The sequence below is a fragment of the Equus przewalskii genome, chromosome 2 (assembly GCF_037783145.1).
Source record: "Equus przewalskii isolate Varuska chromosome 2, EquPr2, whole genome shotgun sequence".
In the NCBI taxonomy this organism is placed as follows: domain Eukaryota; kingdom Metazoa; phylum Chordata; class Mammalia; order Perissodactyla; family Equidae; genus Equus; species Equus przewalskii.
The window spans coordinates 71,705,747-71,728,142 of record NC_091832.1 but is presented as its reverse complement, the minus strand read 5'-3'; the positions used below and the strand labels follow the sequence as shown (position 1 = coordinate 71,728,142).

General features: G+C 35.4%; 1 protein-coding gene across 5 annotated transcripts in view; it reads right to left on the bottom strand.

Moving 5' to 3' along the window:
• Window positions 1-687: 687 nt before the first annotated feature.
• NAF1 (nuclear assembly factor 1 ribonucleoprotein) overlaps window positions 688-22,396 on the bottom strand; it is a 63,055-nt gene continuing 41,346 nt past the window's right edge. For all 5 annotated transcript variants that reach the window (XM_070608547.1, XM_070608541.1, XM_070608550.1 and 2 more), the window contains 5 exons: window positions 22,026-22,108; window positions 15,427-15,587; window positions 11,974-12,025; window positions 8,335-8,437; window positions 688-1,562 (listed from right to left, as the gene is read on the bottom strand). In XM_070608547.1, coding sequence (XP_070464648.1) covers window positions 1,102-1,562; window positions 8,335-8,437; window positions 11,974-12,025; window positions 15,427-15,587; window positions 22,026-22,108 — 860 coding nt within the window. In that variant the 3' untranslated portion in view covers window positions 688-1,101. The remainder of the gene's footprint in view (window positions 1,563-8,334; window positions 8,438-11,973; window positions 12,026-15,426; window positions 15,588-22,025; window positions 22,109-22,396) is intronic.

Here is a 22,396-nt window from a genome sequence, read left to right as displayed (position 1 = left end):
TCTCTAGATTACCCCAATGTGCACACAAAGATTATTTTCTAAGAAGGTCAAGGAACGAAAGATTGGGAAGCACCAACTTAGTAGAAATTGCTGATCTGAGAATCATGAAAACTGAGTTTAACTCCTTGCCATCTCACTGAGTGACCTTAAGTAAGTTACTTCACCCCTTTGGAACCCTTAGTTAGGCTCCTCCTTATTTAGTAAATGATGAATAGTCTGGACTACTTCTAAGGCCTCTTCTATTTCTAAAATTCTGTAATTTTCCTTCCATTTCCCTTTCACAACGTAAAATAATACTGACTGGACATTTACTTAAAAATTCCATACTCACTAAATATTTATTAAGTACCTAAACTGTGCCAGGCATGTGAGAATCTGGGAAACAGATATGGAAGACATACATAATATGGGGTTAAATACATTTTATTGTATACAAATAACATATTTAATTGTGAATAATCCTTGTGTCCCTTTAAGTGATTAAATAGTAGAGTCTACTGAATAGTGCTCAAATAATGGGAATCTGCACAGATAATGAAAAGCTTGCTTATGCATAATTAATAAATATTAACTCTAATTATAGTCTAATATGTAAGGCCTTCTTTCTCTGTACTCTTGTTTAAAAAAATTAGGACATTTAAATTTACTGATAAGTTGCATTTATGATCAAAATCAATTTCAAAAGTATAAGTTTATAAAAATAGTTTATTTTAAAGACTCTCAATAGGACTTCAACATCTTATTTTCAGACATACCAAGAGACAATGTGTTCAGTATATTTTAATCCATGATGAAAGTTGCACCAGATCTATTATTAGATTTACATGTGTTTAAATTGGGCAGGGATGGGGAAAGCATGGATTCAAAATTTTAATTAAATATTACATAATTGGATCTCACCCAAACGAATTTAAAGTGAGATTTTCATTTGGATACAGTTTCACAAAGGTTACAAATATATATCAACTTACAACTGAATGAGTCATTTAGTATTTTACAATGTTTTAAAAATCTAGCTCCATAACCGCTTTCCTTTTAAAAAAAAAATCCTTCCCGTATAATATAAAAAGTCCACATTTCTCTGGAAATGTATACATTTGCCTAATAGTAAGGTCCAAAATGAGAAGAATTACCATCTCCAGAAGAGGGGGGAGGAGGCAGGGGTGGAGGGGGAGGAGGTGGAGGTATGGAGTATGGTAAGGGAAGTAATGGATGAGGTGCCATGCCCGGTGCAGCCCAACCCATGTTTACAGATGCAGGCGGTGGAGGTGGTGGTGGTGGAGGATGGAGTGAAAAATTATGCACGTCAAACACTGGAGGAGGAAAGGGATACTGTGGCATGATAGGATTATCTTGTCTCTGAGGTGGAAATCCTGAAGTCTCCTGAGGGACCATATGTTCTGAGTTATAAAACTGTGGAGGTGGGGGCCTGCCATGGCAAGGTTGAGGATATCTACCCTGGGAAAATGCTCGTGTAAATTCTTTGTTGCGATATCCTTTTGCATGCTCTGAAGAAGAGCTATGAGCATTCCAGTTCTGACGTACTTCTGCAAAATCTTCACCTGTGAGTGGAGGAAAAAAAACAAGAACAAAATTAAAAGTCATCTTAACACATCAAAAAACACTTTAAGATTTCAATAATGTCTTGTCTTTAATTTCCAGTATACTTTATATTATATAAGTTAAAAAAACTTATGCTTAAAATTATCCCTTTTAAATGAATCCAAAAGGCCAAGAAATCAGGAAAGGGAAAGCCTAGCAAGGCAGAAAACTTTGAGACAACAACCATTTGACTCCAGCCAAACAGCACAGAGAAAACGACACCACCCCCAACAACATTCTCAAAGGTGGAGTGGAGAGCCTCGAATTCTACCCTTGAAATGCTTAAATGAGATGCCCTGGCACCCCGACCTGGGTAGTGGCAGAGCAGGGTGAGCCGGGAGCCAGTCACAAGGCCTCCTTTCAGTGATAGTGGAGACCACATGGGGTACCCAACTTCCACCACCACCAGCAGGAGCACAGTGTTCCTCCATCTCCTGCACGGGGGTGGTGTCACAGAAGACCTAGTGGAGTCAGGACTTTCATCACAGCCCAGCGCTAATGAAGTCAGCCCCCACTGGTGTCAGGGGAGCTGTTATGAGGCACTCCTACCCCGACTAGGCATGACAGGAGGACTATCCTTGCCCAGCAGTAACAAGGCACCCCGGCCTAGGTGTCAACAGAGGCCGAGAAGAAAACCTGGACTTCTACCCCCATCTGCTAGTAAGAGTAATAAGGTGACACCCTTCTTCCTTTCTCTGACAGAGCAGTTTTAAAAACAAAAAAACAAAACTGCTAAAACAGAAGATTTAACTAAGATCTAGAGTCTCATAACATAATACCCAATATGTCCAAGTTTCAATTAAAAATTATTCATCATATCGAGAACCAAGATGATTTCAAACTCAATGGAAAAGGAAAACCAATCAAGGCCAATATCTAGATGACAAAGATGTCAGAATTATCTGAGAAATATTTTAAAGCAGTCACCATAAAAATGCTTCAAAAATATTATAAACACACTGGAATAAAGTCTCAGCAAAAACAAAAAGAAAAAGATCCAAAGAAACAAACAGAAATTTTAGAACTGAAAATTCAATAATGGAAATAAAAAACTCAATGGAGGGCTCAATAGCAGAATGGAGGGAACAGAGAAAAAGAAGAGGGAACCGAAAGACAGAACAATGGAAAATATCCAGTCTGAAGAGCAGAAAAACAATAAACTGGGGGGAAAAAACAAACAGAGTTTCAGGAACCTGTGGGACTATGACAAAAGATCTAACATTTATGCCATCAGAATCCTAGAAAGAAAGGGAAAAAAATGTAAAGCAGAAGATGCACTTGAAGAAATAATGACTGAAAACTTCTCAAATTTGCCCTAAGACATAAACCTACAGATTCAAGAAGCTAAATAAACTCCAATCAGAATAAACCCATACCAAGACACACTGTGGTCAAACTTCTGAAAAGTAAAGACAAAGGAAAAACCCAAAAGCACAAAGAGAAATGACATCTTACCCACAGGAGAAAAATAATTCAAATGATGGTAGATGTCTCATCAGAATCCATGAAGGCCAGAAGGAAGTGGCACAACATTTTTAAGTGCTCAAAGACAACTATTAATCTAGAATTCTTGACTGAGTAAAAATATTCTCAGGAAAAAGGGAAACCAAATACATTTTCAGATAAAGGAAAACTAAGAATTTATCTACAGCAGACCTGCCATAATAGAATGGCTAAAGCAAGTTCTCAAAACAGAAACAGTAAGAGAACCCTGGAACATCAGAAAGGAAGAAAGAACACAGTAAGCAAAAGTATGAGTAAATACAATAAAACTTCCTTCTCTGATTGAGTTTTCTAAATTGTATTTGATGGTTGAAACAAAACTTTTAACAGCTAATGTGATTTCAATTGTATGTATATGAAATATTTAAGGCAATTTATATTACAAGCCAGGGAAAATAAAGGAACATAAAGAGAGGCCAGGTTTCTACACTGTACTCAACTAGTAAAACAATGATACCAGTAGACTGTGATAAGTATACATAATTTAATACCTAGAGCAACCAGTGAAAAAATTATACAAAAAGATACACTCAAAAACACTACAGATAAATCAAAATAGAATTCTAAAAAGTGTTATAGTAACCACAGGCAGGGAGAAAAAAGAAAATAGAGAAATGAAAACCAGTGAGAATAAACAGAAAAGGGCAGACTTAAGCCCTAACATATCTTAATAAGCACATTAAATATAAATGGTCTAAATACACCAATTAAAACACGGAGACTGGCGGTCGGCCCTGTGGCACAGCGATTGAGTTCAGTGCACTCCACTTCAGCGGCCCAGGTTCGGATCCTGGGTGTGGACCTACACCTCTCATCAGCCACATAGAAAGTGCAGGAAGACTGGCATGGCTGTTAGCTCAGGTCGAATCTTCCTCAATAACAACAAAAAACCACAGAGACTGGCAGAGGGAGTTAAAAAAGATAATTCAACTATATGTCTACAAGAAAATCATTTCAAATGATATAATCAGGTTGAAAGATAAAGGATGGAAAAAGATACAATATGCAAACTTTAATTAAAAGAAAGGAGTAGTTATATTAATATCAGATAAAGTAGGTTTCAGAGCAAAGAAAATTACCAGAGAAAAAGAGAGACATTTTATAACCATAAAAGGATTATCTACCAAGATATAGTAATCCTAAATGTGCATGCACCAACCACACTCCCTCTCTCAATAACTGATAGAATAACCAAACAGAAAATCTCCAAGGGTAAAGAAGAACCCAACAACACCAGCAACCAACAGAATCTAATTGACATTTATAGAATTTTCTACCACATAAGAGCAACATACACATTATTTTCAAGTGCCCACACAACATACACCAAGGTAAACCATATCCTGGCCTATAAAACAAACTTCAAAAAAAGGTAAAAAAATGGAAATCATACACAGTATGTTCCCCACCCACAACAGAATCAAGCTAGAAATCAAAAGAGAAAAACCTCCAAGCACTTGCAAACGAAATAATACTCTTCTAAATAATCCACTGGTCAAGGAGGAAGTCTCAAGTGAAATTAAAAAAAAAAAAAATGAAGCCGAATAAAAATAAATACAACATATCAACATCTGTGGAACTAATTTAAGCAGTAAAGTCTCAAATAAGTAATCTAAGATCTCACCACAAGAACTAGAAAAAGTAGATCAAAATAAACCTAAAGCAAGCAGTTGCAAGAAAATGATAAAGAAAAGAAAGAATGAAACTGAAAACAGAAAATCAATGACACAAAGAACTGGTTCTTAAAAAGACCAATAAAATTGGTAATCCTCTAGGCAAGACTAACAAAGCAATACAAGTTGCAAATTACCAATGCCAGGAAAGACAACAAAAGGATAATAAGCAATACTGCAAACAAGTCTACACATAGGAATTTGACAAATCACATGAAGTGGACCAATTCCTTGAAAAACACATACTAGTATAATCCACTCAATGTGAAATAGATATCCCTATTAAGGAAACTGAATTTGCATTAAAAACCTTCCCAAAAAAGAAATCTCCAGGCTGAGATGGTTTCACTGGAGACTTTTACCAAACACTTAAAGAAGAATTAATACCAATTCTATACAATCTCTTCAAGAGAATATCAAAAATTACCAACTCATTTTATGAAACTAGTATTACCCTCACACCAAAACCAGGTGAAGACACGTAAAAAGAAAAAAAGAAAACTAGAAAACTATAGACCAATATCCTTCATGAATATAGATGCAGAAATCCTTATCAAAATATGAGCAACAGAATTCAACAACATATATAAAGAATTACACACTATGAGCACCTTTGGTTTATTCCAGAGATGCAACAGCTGGGTCAATATTCTAAAACCAATGTAATCTACCTTATTAACAAGTTAATGAAGAAAAATTATGTGATCTTATCATTCAATGAAGAAAAAGTAATCATCAAAATTTAATACTCATCCATATTTTTTAAAAGTTCAGAAAAACAGGAATAGATGAAAATTTTCTCAACTTGATAAAAAACATTTGCAAAAACCCTATATCTAACATTATACTTGACAAAAGACTGAATGTTTTCTCCTATGATAAGAAACAAAGCATATCTATTCAACATAATGCCAGAAGTTATAGCTAGTAAAGTAAGAAAAGACAAAAAAAATAGACTGAAAGAAAAAAAAATAAATAATACTGTCCCTGTTTGCAAATGACATTAATTCGCTAGGTAGAAAATCTCAAGGAAAAAACTCCTAGAACCAGTGAGTGAGTTCAACAAGGTCAAAAGACACAAGCTAAACATACAAACATTAATCCTATTTCTACATTCTAGCAATGAACATATGGACACCGGAATTAAAAATGCAACATCATTTACAACAATTCAAAAAAAAGAAATACTTGGGTGTATATCTAACAAAAAAATGTACAAGACTTGTATTCTCAAAACTACAAAATGCCGCTGAAAGAAATCAAAGATCTAAGCTAATGGAGCTGCACACCGTGTTTGTGGAATGGAAGACTTGACATAGTTAAGTTGTCAATTCTCTCCAAACCAAAATCCAGGTTTAATGAAACTCCTATCAAAATACCAGCAAGACATGGGGCCGGCCTGGTGGCACAGTGGTTAAGTTCGCATGTTCTGCTTTGGTGGCTCAGGGTTTGCAGGTTCAGATCCCAGGCGTGGACCTAGCACCACTCCTCAAGCAACACTGTGGTGGCATCCCATATAACGTAGAGGAAGGCTGGCACAGATGTTAGCTCAGCTAGTCTTCCTCAAGCAAAAAGAGGAGGATTGGCAACAGACTTTAGCTCAGGGCCAATCTTGTTAGCTCAGGGCCAATCTTGCTCACAAAAAAAACAAACAAAAAAAACCCAGCAAGACTTTTAGAGAAGACTATTCCAAAACTCATGTGGAATGACAAAGGAATTAGAAGAGCTAAAATAATTTTTAAAACTTTTAGGGAAAAAAAATGAGAAAATCTTTGGGATATAGGTCTGGCAAGAAATTCTCAGACTCCATAAAAGGAAAACTGATGATTTGGGCTTCACCAAAATTAAAAACTTTTGCTCTGAAACAGACCTTTTAGGAGAATGAAAACATAAAGCGACAGACTAGAAGAAATTATGTACAAACTCTCATAACTCACGAGTAAAAAAAACAGAAATACAATTAGAAAATGGGCAAAAGACAAAGAAATATATCACTGACAGCAAATGAGCATGCGGGAAGATTTTCAATATCATTAGCCATTAGGAAAATGCAAGTTAAAACCACAATTAGATGGGGCCGGCTCTGTGGCCGAGTAGTTAAGTTCACGTGCTCTGCTTCAGTGGCCCAGGGTTTCAGCAGTTTGGATCCTGGGCGCGGACACGGCAGGGCACATCAGTCCATGCTGAGGCGGCATCCCACACAGCACAGCCAGAAGGACCTACAACTACAATCTACAACTATGTATTGGGGGGCTTTGGGGAGAAGAAGGAGGAAAAAAAAAGAAAACTGGCAACAGATGTTAGCTCAGGTGCCAATCTTTAAAAAAAAAATTATCTCTAAAAAAAAATCACAACTAGATATCACTACACAACTATTAGAATAAAAAATAGTGAAAACACCAAATGCTAGTGAGAATGCAGAGAAGCTGAGTCGCTCACACATTGGGGATGGGAACACAAAATGGCACAGCCACAGTGAAAAACATGATGGCTGTTTCTTAAGAAATTAAACATATTAACTATCATATAATCCATTTTTCCCAGAGAAATGAAAATCTGTGTTCACACAAAAACCTGTACACAAATGTATACAGCAACTTTATTTCTATAACCAAACCTGTTAACAACCCAGATGTCCTTCAACACACAAATAGTTAACCTGTGATATCATTCAAACCATGGACTACCACTCTGGAACGAAAAGAAACAAACTTGACACACACAAGAATCTGGATGAATCTCTAGAAAATCATGCTCCGTGACAAAGCCAAAGCTGATGATAACATGTTGTATGACTCCATTTATATAACCATTCTTGACATGACAAAATATATCACAGAAATGGAGAACAGATTAGCGGTTGCCAGGAGTTGAGGAGGAGGTGTGGGGGAGGGGAATGGGAGTGACTATAAAAAGGCAACATGAGGGATCTTTTCTGTGATGGAAATGTTCTGTATCTTGATTGTATCAATGTCAGTATCCTGGCTGTGCTATTGTACTGTATAGTTTTGCAAGATGTTGCCATTGCAGGAAACCGGGTAATGAGCATACAAGATCTCTCTGTATTATTTCCTACAATTGCATGTGTATCTAGAAAAAGTTTAGTTTTAAAAAAGGAAAAAGAAAACAGGAAAGATATAATAAAAAGGAATGCATGTTAAAAAATAAAATACCTTGATTTAGGTATTAAGTATCATATCATTTAATTCTAATCTAATTAAATGATTAGATTAAATCTAATCATTTGATTTATTCATGGAAGTAAACAGGTTTCTTAAGGAAAAAGCACAAATGATAAGCACAAATGACTCTAACAAGGCTTAATTTGCCTTTTACCCCAGAAGCCATTTTTATATTCTGAAGCTTGAAAAACTACCACTGAATATTCCTTGTGACTCTCTCCCACCACATCCCATGCTGTGTAATGCCTCCAATGCTAGCTGCATGACAGGAGGTAAAAAGAGAACCCAGATGCTTCCTTCAGTTTTATTGCTGATGAACTTACATAAATGTAAATAATGATTTTAAAAAATTACAAGATAATGCATTTACTTACTTGATTCATTAAATTCAGATTTGAATTTTTTCCGGCCTTGAATCTGAGATTTTTTCCTCTGTTTGGCCTCTTTTTCCTTTTCATCATCACTGAAATCTAAGGCCTTATAGGAAAAAAAGAGAGACTTATGTCACATGGATTTACCAATTCAACAGTATATACTTGGAGGTAAGTAGAATAAGCTTATTATTGAATGCCGACCCTGAAAGAAAACTACTCTTTTCAATACTTAATATTCTCCAGTAATATTCAAATTAACTACATAATAGAAAAATAGTTTTTGATGAATGCCTAATAACTCTGAATTAACAGAAGTCAGTAATCAAGATGAGTACTCAAGGATTTTTTGTTTCTTAAAATTCCTAGAAAGTTTCAGATAGGTAACTTTAAAATGCCAATCTTTAGCAAACTTCAGATATGGGTATTCCCTAGCTAGAAGTCTGACTTCCAGCTTAAAATCAAGATTCATCATAGTGCCACTGCCAATGATGCTAAAGAAAGGAGTAGTTAGGAATAAATTATCAGATCTAATATAAAAATACAAGATAATGTTATACCTTTCACTCATTCAAAAATGTACACATACCCATTATATGCGAGGCCTGTTCTAAACACTTTACAGATGCTAATTCTTTTAATAATATAACGTCAGGTATACTAAGAGTTGTAAATACATACTAAGACAAAGTAAGGGGGGAGAAAATCATGAGGGATGCTATTTAGATAGGACGGCAGGAAAAGGTTTTGATAAGCAGATCCATGCATGACCCAACTTCCAAGAAGAAATCATTTTAAATTACAAGAGGGAGAGTCAAACATAACTAAGAATTGAGATTCCCTGTTATAGCCCACCAAAAAACAAGACTTATGAGCTATATATTATGACTTCTATGATTTCTTAAAATTCAGGAATTTTCTGTTGTTAGTGCCATAAGTCGATTCCTAGTGACCCTGTAGACAGCAGACTGGAACCCCGCCTGATCTTTCTCACTTTTCAGTGCTATATCAGACAATGCTCCACTACTATTCATAGGGTTTTCATGGCCAAGTTTTTTGTAAGTGGGTGGCCAGGTCCTACCTCCTAGTCTGTCTTAGTCTGGAAGCTCCACTGAAACCTGTCCACCATGGATCACCCTGCTGGTATTTGAAATACCAGTGGCACAGCTTTCAGTGCCACAGGATGACAACCAACAGACAGTATGACAACAGATAGACTGGTAGTGTGTTTCCCTGACCTGTAAACAAACCCTGGCCGCAGCAGTCAGAGCACGGAATAGCAACCACTAGACCACCAGGACTGGCTCTCAGGCATTTTATTATTCTATTAATATCAGAAAAAGATACTACGTTTTATTAAAAAATATATGAAAGCAGGCTCACTGTGCATGCATGTGTGCACATTTAAAAGGAAGAAATGTCTATGAAAAGTTTTTGTATGGGATTTTCAGTATGGACTTGCTGAAATATATGCTAGATCAAATCTTCCATGAACCAAGAGTCCATACACCTCAGAATCTATAATCAAATTCAAAAACATCAATTAATTTTAGTACTTTCAAGCACATGTTCTTTTATTAATGATTTTAGCGTGCTAAGGTTTTTAAGCTCATGTTAAATCTGGTATCTGCTAGACATTAGAAAGTATTAGGATTAGATGGAAAACATTCCGTTCTCTGAAATTGTTCATTCAAATAACAAAATAGACAAACCAATGAACTTAGTGCTATGGAAGTGTAGGGCTGAAGAAAGAAAAAAGGGCAAGGAAAACTTGTTGGTACGGGTAACCCAAGGAGAATCTCTAATGACTAGTTAGCAGCAAAAAGACGGGAAAGAAAATTTTCAAAGAGTGGGAATATGTGCAGAGGCACAGCATATTCAAGAATTGAAAATGGTTCTGTAAGGCAAAGTGAAACCTTCTTATATAGGGAAATCAGAGATGATAAACCAGAGAATAAAGAACCTTATTGTGCTATCTTAAATAACTGGGCATCATCCTAAGAGCAGGAGGGAGGTATTAAAGGATTTTAATTGGCAACAGTTTATTTTGAGAGACTACTTTGGCAATATTTTGCTATCACCTCCCAAAATCAGAGAAAAATTCACATTTTTCTTGTACACAAATTAATTTAAATTTGCATTCATCAAACACATTTATTCAACCACAAATTACATATTCATGTTAGAAACAGATATGAAGATGAATAAGATGCATTCTCTGTAAGTAATTTTTAGCTCCTTTATGCAAGCTCAACATTTCCTATTTTCACAGTATGATTTCTTTTAAAGTTTAAACCCCAAAATTCCAAACTCTAATCTATGATTAGTACCAGGCAGTAATTCTATACTACAAAATTTCATCATCATAAAATAAACTTGTGAATCTCAGAGTTTTCTATATTATGAAAATAAGGGACATTCAGTCATCTACTTAGAAAAAAACAAACCTCATGAGGTATGCTGAGATTTAATTTTTATAATTAACCTAATCAAACCAATTTTAAGCAATTAACTTTACCATAACTAGCAACTTCAATGCTTAGGTCTGAAACAACAGGAATGTACCAGAATATTTACATTTCGCAAGAAATACGTTTCAAGACCTTTGTGAATTCTCAAATAGTTTAAAAACACATAATTTCAGTAATAAGATGCCCTAAACATAACCAAGAACATTAAATGAATCTAAAGGGCCTTAATGGAAAACACACGCAATACAATGACATAAACCAGAAAACATAATCCCATGGCAATGTGGAACTAAACTAGGATCACTCACTGGTTAAGGGACTCTCTGAGTGGGCATTCTCTGATTCATGCCTCAGCAAAATTAGAAATTAACACAGACCACGAATCTTCAGCATTGCTTAAGAACATCTAAAACATCTATTTTTTCTTTTATATTGTATAAATTCATTCTATTCTCAAGAAATGTATACACTCATTGTGATTTATATTTCAATAACTTACAAAAAAAGAAAACATGCTTAAACATTTCCACAGAAAGTTAAACCAAAAATAAACCAAATTTTTAATTTAACTTTTAGGTATTAACAAGAATAATACAGATTATTCCTGACTATTCCATATCTCTAGAAAGACTGTGCATCAAGCTACTTTGGGACATGAAACTAGTCTTGCGGACATGGATTCAAGAAGGAAAATCAAGAACTCTCTTTTTAGGAAGGTAATCACACTGTAAAAAATGGAGAAGTGGGTAGATTCTAGTGATTTTGAACCTCCAAAAGAAAGGCAGCTTATTAAAAGCACCATTAATAAATGTCTTCATGTTCCAAATGAACTTAACCAAACTGAAGAATAAAATCTTTTAAAATAATGACAATTCTGCCTTTACTAGGTATCAACAAAACTGATTTTAAAAAATAGGAAATTACAAGGAAAATGATAAGCTGATAATTATTAAAGTGTGAGTGAAAATATTTTCTTTCTAAAATGATCAATCAAAACATCTCACTGAGAGATAGAAAACAGTCATTTGGGAGAAGGAGAGTGCATGGGCTTGCAGAAGACAGTGTGACTGCCGAGTAGCACTAAGGACGCCTTAAGGTCAAGAATGATGAATTTATAAGATTAAGTCCTGCCTTACTTTCTAAAATTTTGTGTAAAAAGATTTACACTTACTTCTGGTGGTGGCTCCTGATCATTCTTCCATGACGCATCTGATCCCCTATCCCTAGAAAGAAGAAAAACATCAAAGGTACTTATTAAGATTCTGGTAAGCACTTATAACTTACTAGTATGGAAAATAGTAAAGTAGAAGACATGAGCTCAACCCTTAATTTTGCAATACACATGAAAGTAAGAGTAAAAAGTAAACGACCATTTATATGTCCTTTACCTTGTTTCAGAAGATGTGAGAAGCTCATTACAAAACCACAACATTTGGACATATATAAATATTTGGACCGGGGAATGAGAACAAGAAGCCAAGGCTGTGGTATGCAGAGGAAAGTGGTTTTGCAGTTCATAAGCATCTCCAGATGCTATAACTTTGACTGACACTTTCCTGACACCTGAGCTCATTCATAAAGCTTACTTCAATAAATACTTATTTTACACCAACTATAGGTCAGACACTGGTCCAGGTGCTAAGGACACAGAAACGAACATGAAGCACTCTCTATCCAAGATTTCACAGTTTTAATGGCAGAGATAACAACATGAAATTCTTTTTCCTCGATTTACCTGAGGAATATCAATGGCACTCCATGAGTAACAAAGGCTTACTCAACAGTGATTCTTTTTTTTTTTTTAAAGATTTTTATTTTTTTTTTCCTTTTTCTCCCCAAAGACCCCCAGTACATAGTTGTATATTCTTCGTTGTGGGTCCTTCTAGTTGTGGCATGTGGCACGCTGCCTCAGCGTGGTTTAATGAGCAGTGCCATGTCCGCGCCCAGGATTCGAACCAATGAAACATTGGGCCGCCTGCAGCGGAGCGCGCGAACTTAACCACTCGGCCACGGGGCCAGCCCCTCAGCAGTGACTCTTAAAGCAGACACAGTAAAATGAAGCCTACCTAGTTTGGGGAGGAAGACCTTGGAAGATTTAAAGGACAGTATAATCACAAACATTAATTACTTTTAGTGGAAAGTTTTATACTCTATGATCAACAAAACTATATATATCTATTATAAGGATGATTAGAATTTCTGAAAGCTCATTTTTAATCTTCATCTTTTTAATCTTTTTATTTCATAGTTTGACAATATCTTGTTATTCAACTACTTAAAAATATTATAAAGTATTAGGAGTAGATGTTGTCCTCACTGCTTTAAACTAGATCTCAAAAATAAATGAGATTCTTAGGAATTCATTCATTAAAGTAATTAATCCATAAAAATTCATTTACAGATGTCAATGGGCCGGCACAATATGAAAATCACTAAGTTTGCTCTAAAATTTTGATTCAGAACTTTTCACATTGTGTATTGGCATTATCAATGATTTTTCCACCACTTAAAAAAAGCTTTTACTCATCAAATACCATCTTACACCTATGCATTTAACATAGCTACAGTACTTCTCTTTGCTTATATGCCATCTCATGGCCTGCAGTGCCCACAGCCTGGAGTTTAAAGACATAAATGGGAAAAGCTCCCCAACTAGCAATGCACTTACCACAGAAAATCAAAATCTACTAAAGAAAAGATCAAGCAACATTTCAAAAAGCTCTTTTAACAAGAGAGTAAGTTCATGGGAGGCTAGAATTAAAATAGCCTTACTAAAGGTGGGTAAGCGGGAGAGGAGCTGAACTTCTCTATCTCAAAGGCAAAGTACTCCACTGAGTTCCCATAACAGACACCACAATGCAGTCTAGAATAGAAGAGGCTTTGTCAAGTGGGGCTTCTGCAGGGTAGGCCTAATTTTCCATTCTTTAGTTTATTGTTACTGCTTTCCAGCACAAAATTCTTATTCTTGCACATAAAGACAAAGACTACTCCTATTGTTTAAAGTCCATTTAATAAACACCTTCAGAAAACTTTTCAGTTTACATGGGGGTTTTTTTTGCTGCTGCTGTTGTTGAAGAAGATTAGCCCTGAGCTAATGTCTGTGCCAATCTTCCTCTGCTTTATATGTGGGTTGCCACCATGGCATGGCTGACAAGTAGTGTAGGTCTGTGCCCAGGATCCAAACCCGTGAACCTGGTCCACCGAAGCAGAGAGCACTGAACTTAACCACATGCCACGGGGCCAGCCCCAAGTTTATCTGTTTTAAGCTAAAATATGTTGTTAAAAGCTAAATATATGGCATAGCACCAGCGATATCCCAATATTCAAAGCAGAATAAAATGTTAATTATTTAAGTGATGATTTTAAAACATACTAGACTCTTTATGACTGTATCATCTATTTAATTCACCTTTCTTGTCAGTGGACCTTACGCAGTCTGAAGAACTTAAGCAAAATGTTTCATCAAACTATGTGAATCCTTAAACATGAATTTAATCAATTACAAGGAACAAAATTTTCACCTCTGAAATAATAAATGAAATTCAGAGACTTGATTTAACATGTAAGTGGTATAGAGACCTTCTTATGCCACAGAACTGGGACCAGTACACTTGACATAGCACCAAGGCTACTTACTGACTGAAGTTCCTTTGCATTTCCTGCAAAAACCACATCCTTAATGCTTCACCTAAATTTCAAGTTTCCAACTAAAGACAGGACTTGTCTGTCAAACGAAGTGAAAAGTCTTTTTGGATTCAGGATTCCTCTCGCATTCCCCAATCTTTCACGGTCTTTTCTTCCACTCTTAATTGGACATTATTTTTTTAGTGCCTCATATTCATTACATCTTTCCAAAGTATTCAACTTATTTTTACAGAAAAAGCTATGCTATTTGAACTATATGTCATTGATTTATATAAATTAAATTATATAAGTTTGACTGATATAAGTAGCTCTACAGCTAACACCTGGTAACAATTAACACATGGAAAATATACAATTAACCAGTGGGAGCAAAAATATGCAGAAATACTACTACCCACACGCCACAGGCATCATTTAGCATATTTACAGGCAAAATGAAGGGCACTGGTTTGTAGGTTGTCAACCCTATTTATCACAGTTTGATATACAACTTTTCACAGACATATCTTACTTCTCTCTTCTATAAATTTGCAATTTATACACAATCTGAAATTTACTCATTTTCTTTTTCTTCTTGAGTATTACAAAGTTTATTAAATAGTTAAGCCTATGACTATAATCCAAAGAAAATTTTACTTAAGTTGGAAAAGAATTTTTTAAATGATAATACTAATACTGAAAGAGTATGTATATAAAAGTATATAATGGAAAAAACAATGGATTAGAATTCAGAAAATTTTTATGGCTCAAATGTATTCTTACTAGTTGATCATGTCATTTTGGCCAAATGATATAAATGATCTCTATCTGTAGAATATGATAATAAATTGTAGCTTTCAGAGATGTTACTAGGAAAACAAATGAACTCTTTGGAAGATACGTACCATTTAACTACAAGAAACTACCATCACTAAGAATTATTCCTAAATTATAAACATAAGACAAGCAAACAACACTAACATGTCAATCAAGTACTTACTGTTTAAGTTTTTCTGTGAATATATATTGAGTGAAGTCTTTCATTGATGGAGCAAAATACATAGTATCTTTTATTTTAATACCTTTATTCTCAATGTGCTCTGAAGAATTAAACCGTAACACATAAAATGGATGTGCAACAGGTCCAAATATCTCAAATATCTATAAAATAGAAGAAACATAAAGGCCTCCTTTAACATGACAAATGACTTGAAAAGTCAGTAATATTTAAAAAAGCAAAACATGATAATTGCTATAACAAGGTAATTTTGTCAGCGTCAGAACAATAAAATTGTATTTCTATTTGTCATTTTTGCATAATCACAAAGTCTTCATAGTTTGATTATAAATGCATTAACTTATTCCACATTTCCTTTTTATGAATTTAAAACGAGTGTAACAAGTTAGTTCTTACTAAATTCAAATCATTTTAGTAATACCAGATGTAAATTATGAAGTTTTGGTTTTATTTTTGGTCATTTAAGTGGTAAGGTATGAAGAAAAGAATTACAATTGGTAACTTTTGAGAATTAAAACGCTGTCTCTGAGTCAGTGTCTCCAGACATAAAACTTAAAAGGCAAACTTCTGCTTCAATGGGTATTCAATCCCTCTATTTCCATACAGTGATTAACATCTTTAAAAAATTAAACCACAACTTTTTCTAATTCGAAAAGTAGTAAAAGCAGGTTTCAACATGAAGTTGCTTATTTCTCAAAAATCAAAGATGCTATACAGCCTTTAACTTTTACATAAAGGAACTGCTTTTAGCACCAAGACAAATTATTTTATTTCTGAAAATGTTTTATGAAAGATGAAAGGAAGTCTCTTGTTTTCAAATTCTTCTCAAATACCTGAATTTTTAAAAATAATGTTTCTGACAACAAATTATGTATATTACAGAAACTGGACCATGACCAATGTCAGTGTAGATTTCACCATTAATGATTTTTTTCTTTTGAGATTATACTGTAGCTTTACATACTGCTCCCTTTTAAAACCTAAAGTTGCACTAAATTTTTGCATGTTACAAATATTATTCATAAGTATAATTTCAGTGGGTATATAACACTCCTGTATAGATTTAGCACAATTTATTTAACTCGTCTTATACTACAGGACATTTAGGTAGCTTCCAATTTGTTCAGTATTATAAATAATGCCATGATGAACATCGTTATCCATAAATTTCTGTACTTAAGATTTCCTGAAAATTGATTTGTAAGGGATGGAATTATTGGAACCAAGAGTATGATTATTATTAAAAGTCTTGATGTAAATTACTAAATAATTTCCAAATAGCTTGGACCATTTTAAACCAACTGTATTGAAAGTACTCGTTTTATTACATCCTCAGTTCTTGCTTTTTGATAGTAAATGTTCTCATTTTATGCTCTGCAGTATACCATTCAAGCTTTTAGTAATTCTCAATCTGGCATAAAACAACTCACCCATCATGGTACCAACGTTCTGAAGATAAGATTACTCTAAAAATAGCGAGAAATGTATTTGAAAGGATTTAGATAAAAACAGTAGACCTCTTCCAACCAGAACTGCAAAGGATAGAAAGGGATACATGCAGCACAACTCTTCCTGGCCTACACTACATACGCTAAAGTAATATATCATCTTACTTGTCACTTTTTTAAAAATCTTAAAAACAATTCACATTTTGTTTAACTCCCTTGATGAATATCGACAAATCTATACTTTAAGTCTGGACAGGGACAAAAATATCTTTAAAAAAAATTTCCTATGAATCCATTAGTACAAGGTACAGTAATGATTGTTTGTGACCCGGTATAAAAAGCTGTTTCCCAAGGATTTGTTTCCTGGATAGCAAGCTTCCATCTCCTAACTGGGAGAAATGATTTCACTAGGAAAATGCCTTAACAGCTTTGGGTTTATGCAGAGACTGGTTTGAACTAAACTGTAAGTGATTTTCAAATTCCTGGATAAAAATCATAGCATACTTAGTTGCCAATTCTTAAGATCTGAAGTGTTTATAAGACACAGCACCATAAAATCATTATAAAGTTTTAAGTGAAATAACAGCACATACAGCAGGTAACAGGAAGCTGCCTTATGAAGTCAGTACACGGCATACACCAATACTGAGCCGGATTTACAGTCCTCCTTCAAACAGTCACAGGGATACTTGACTGAGTTCACAGAAGCAATCTGGCTAATTCAGAACTACAGAAAAGGAGGATTTAACAATATTTTAACCAATGATAGCTTCAGAGTATAGATTTTAGACTGGCTAATACCTGAGAGCTAAAGTGTGAAGAGCAACTTGAGACAAAGTAGGGCTCAGGCCAGCCCACTTCCTCTCACAGTTCCCTTAAACTTTGAATCCTGCTGTCTTTCCACCTGACTATGGGGATTTCGCAACTCCCATACTGCCTGACTAGAGATAAAAAGAAAGGAATAGGTGGGGCCGGCCCAGTGGCCTAGTGTTTAGGTTCAGGCACTCTGGTTCACGGGTTGGATCCCAGGCGCAGACATACACACCGCCTCCTCAAGCTAGCTTGTGGAAGCATCCCACATACAAAATAGAGGAAGACTGGCACAGATGTCAGCTCAGGACAATCTTCCTCAAGCAAAAAGAGGAAGATTGGCAACAGATATTAGCTCAGGGCCAAACTTCCTCATAAAGGAAAAAAAACAAAGGAACAGTCCACAGGACAGTGTAAGAAACAGAACTCAGGATAGTAATGTCGAAGAGATTTACTTTAAGGTGGGCAATAGCTTTCTTTATACCTTAAATAATAGTATATATTCTGTAGAAATACTCATATAAAAATTTAATCCAACTAATGTTTTACACACACCCTGTTATTTGAAAGGTAGTTTTCAAAGTGTCCTTCTACTTAGCTCTAGCTTATAATACTCACCATCACTTACTCAAAAGTAGTATCTTTCTGCTAAAAGACCTGGAAGGGTTCCTGTCACACAAAGGAGTCACAAAGACACACCACTACCACCACATAGTACAGATATAGCATAGGGTCTGTGGGGAAAAAAACTGACAAGCAAGAAAGTAAGAGTATGTTAGCGCCCCAAATTCTCATTCCACAGCATAGGCTGGGTTTAGGTGTTCCATATGCCACACTGCAAGAGTTCCAGCGGTGGGGGGGCTGCCTGGGCCAAGTGGCCGCACATGCATAAAGAGCATTCTGAGAGAATAAGCCATACTCTCCTCCCCTCTCCACACACACCATGTTATATACTTACAGGTTAGCCTAAGAGGGACTAGGTAACGCCTAGTTTGTCTAGGGAACACGAAACATATCAAGGAATCTCCAGGCCCAGGAACAATGCTGGAGGGCTGTGCACGTGGAGGGCCAAGATCCACATGCTAGTGCTCTGTGAACAGCCTTCAAAAAACGCCATTAGCCAAAGGCCTTACTGTCTTTCCAGCTGAGCCTGATTTTGGCTAAACTACCAACAGAAGAAAGGGGGCAATGAACTCCCACAGCCATCCAGAATTGTCTCTTATCAATCGCTTTATACTATTTTGACTTTCCATTCATAAAAATGAAGACAATAAGAGTATTCTAATTCATTAGTTAGGTCAAATGATTGTTTCAATCACTGTGCATATTACTATATCACAAGTTACTGAGGGAGGGAAAAAAATCCACTCTATCAATATAATATGGAGACTTTCAGAAAATCATCACATACTACCAACCAAGACTAATATAAAGTATTCTTTAAAAAGAGATCAGTAAAACTTCCTAACCAATGATATCAGACAGGGAAATTGATTTCAATGTTTTGGTTTACTAAAAAGTAAAACAAACAATAATAATACAAACAAAACTTGCTCTAATAAATACTCAAAAGTAAATGCAAAACAAATAACCAACAAATTCAGCTTATCAGGGATAATAGGTGGCATAGTTTGGTCAATTTTTTAAAAATCTCCTTATATTAAAGAACAAAACATTAAAAATGGAATTTCATTGATCATTTATCAAGAAGAACTAATTACTATTACGATTAAAGGGCAAGAAGTAGAATTCAAATCTGAGCTCGCCCTCCTTAAATCAGTGGGGAAGAGGGTGGGAGGTGGAAGGGAAAGGAATCAGATAGACCAACTGAGTTGTAAACTCAAAAATTTTGTGATTTTTCAGTAAATGGGATTTCTACAGAGTTTCAGTGACTTTAGAAAGATACACAAAGTATTTATCACCATGCCTCATTATTATTGTTATTATTGAAGAGCAGAGGGAAAAGAAGCGATGTACAAAGGTTTGACATTGAAGGGAAAACTAATATAGTATCTCGATGAGATACGCTAATGATCTAAAATCGATTCAATTTCATTTTCTAGCCATTGGGTTGTTTAACTGATACTCTCGGCCCTCCCTACCCCTGCCATTATTTTGGGGAATCATTTCAAAGTGCTTAGATTTATAATTAAATATTTTTAGGAGACTTGTCACTTCCTGAATTTACAAAGCTTTCTATGTAAAATTTAGAAATAGATTTAATTATTCCCTCTAGACATATGTCATATAGCTAAAGTCAGAGGCATAAATGTTACATTTTTATCCTTTCAAAGACAAATGACAGAAGAGCTGAGTATTAACATTATTAGTCACAATCATAGGACTGAAATTTCAAATGTATTCAGGATATAAGAAAAATGAGCTTAGAGGTTTTAAATTAGCAAAGTGTTGGGTATTTTGAAATTAAAATTGTCTAAGTTAGCTACTTAGAGAAAAAGGCAACTGTCATGAAAATCATAATAAGTTTCAATCCATAGTCAGAAAATCAAGAAATACACTTCTTTTGCTTCTTTTCCCCTCCCCTCTTCTACTACTTTCTTAAGGACAGCAAGAAATGTTTTGCTTTTGCACCTGCACATATTGGTTTCTCCTAAAGAAGTGTACCATTGGGCATGGAGAGCCACTGACAGCCTGATCATCCACTCACCTTCCATTCTTTTTGTCTCTCAACCTTCTTGGAGGTTAAGCCCCCTCATATACCTCTAACCCCTTATAAAGGTCCCAGCAGTACCCGTACTTGAAACAAAAGCATTAAGAATAGGTATGTGAAAGGGAAGAAGTACAGCACCATCCTTCAGGCATTAAAAACTCTTTCTTCCCTCACAAACTTTCTCAAGAATTGTCAAAAAATATCAGTTCTAAACTCCAGTTAATTCTTCCACTGACTGCTTTGTGACTCATTTCTCTTTGGTAAATTGGCCTATCAACCTAAAAAAAGTATATGTAGGTAGTGCAAGGTGCAGGACCCTGATAAAAACCTGATCTCTTCTAATTTATGTTAGAATGGAATAGCAGGAAAAGACAGAGAAAAGGGAAGCTCATGTGAGTGACTCAATAACATAGGCCAAAGTATATGCTTTTTTCTGACTAAATGTAAATTAATTCTATCTCCTAGAACAAAAAAAAGAAGCCTACTGTTGCTTATCTGGGAAAAACTAAACCCCATAATGTTGCTTCTTTGAAGACAGCAGCTGGTTTCTTGCTTGTTTTCAACTCAATACACATTTACTTATTAGCACATATAATTTACGAAGGGCTGTACTTTGTACAGAGGGGAATAACGAGGTGAATAAAACACTGTCCTGGCGCCAGCCCCGTGGCTGGGTGGTTTAAGTTTGCGCACTCCACTTTGGTGGCCCAGGGTTTTGCTGGTTTGGATCCCCGGCGTGGACATGGCACCACTTGTCAGGCCACACTGAGGCAGCGTCCCACATGCCACAACTAGAAGGACCCACAACTAAAATATCCAACTATGTACTGAGGGGACTTGGGGAGAAAAAGCAGAAAAAAATAAAAAAAGATTGGCAACAGTTGTTAGCTCAGGCGCCAATGTTTAAAAAAAAACCCACAAAACAAAACACTGTCCCTACTACCAGAACAGGAACACTTGGTTGGTGTTTATATTCTTGTTCTTTGAAGGCTTTATATCCTCTGCTGACTGCTCAGAATTGTGTATTTGCTGGGTAAAATATGTGGTCTTCCCTATTAAGGATGGACATGCACTGTAGTTCCATAGTTAGATGTTAAAAGGGACCCAACCTTAGGGTGAGTACTAAGTACACATATTCATAATTCCCCAGAATGTGCTCACAGCAATGCTTTATTGCTATCACTGAAATTTCTTTCCATTTGAAAAAGATTCCACTCTCAGCTTCCACCTGAGGAAGCCAGTCTAAAAAGTTTTGAGAGCCACTATTCAAAGGGACTCACAAATCAAAAAACGTTAAGAACTACTACACTGTGGAAAGTCTCCCGCACTCAACTGAGTACCTGAAGGGTAGGGAACTGTGTCTTGTTCACTGTGTAGACCCACTGCCTAGCAAAGCACCTGACAAACATCAGGAAAAAAATCTATACATGTGCATTTAATGACTCAAGCAGGAAAGAGTAATAAGCAATATTAAACCAATATAGAGACGGACACCAAGTACTGAAGAGCATAAAGAACATACTAAAAGTTGAGAGCTACAGACTGCTCATCTACTAAAATTAATAAACTCTTTTTAGGACAGATAGGGAAAGTCAGGAAAACCAATCAACAAAGACACAGAATAATTTGTAAGATCTGAATTTTTTACAAACCTTTCCTGCTGCCTGTCGATCACTTTTAAAAATTACAGTCTCCTCATTAACTGGAGGTAAGTTAGTCATAGATTCAATTATTACTGAAAAATGAAACAAAATAGATTATTTCAAGATTTAATCAGAAGATATAGAATTTAAATGGGAATTTAGGCTTTAATTCCAACATAATTTTAAATGAAATTTAAGGTGAGATAATATACCTCAGTAACTATTCCTCTTGGATAAACAAAGTCTACTTATTACTGAGTGGCACCAAGAAAATAGATTCTACATATTTTTATTTAACACAAAAGCTATAATTCTAAGAAAAAAATTAAAGTACAAAACCTCATAGAAAACTTGAATCACCCATTAAAAAGTCAACCAAT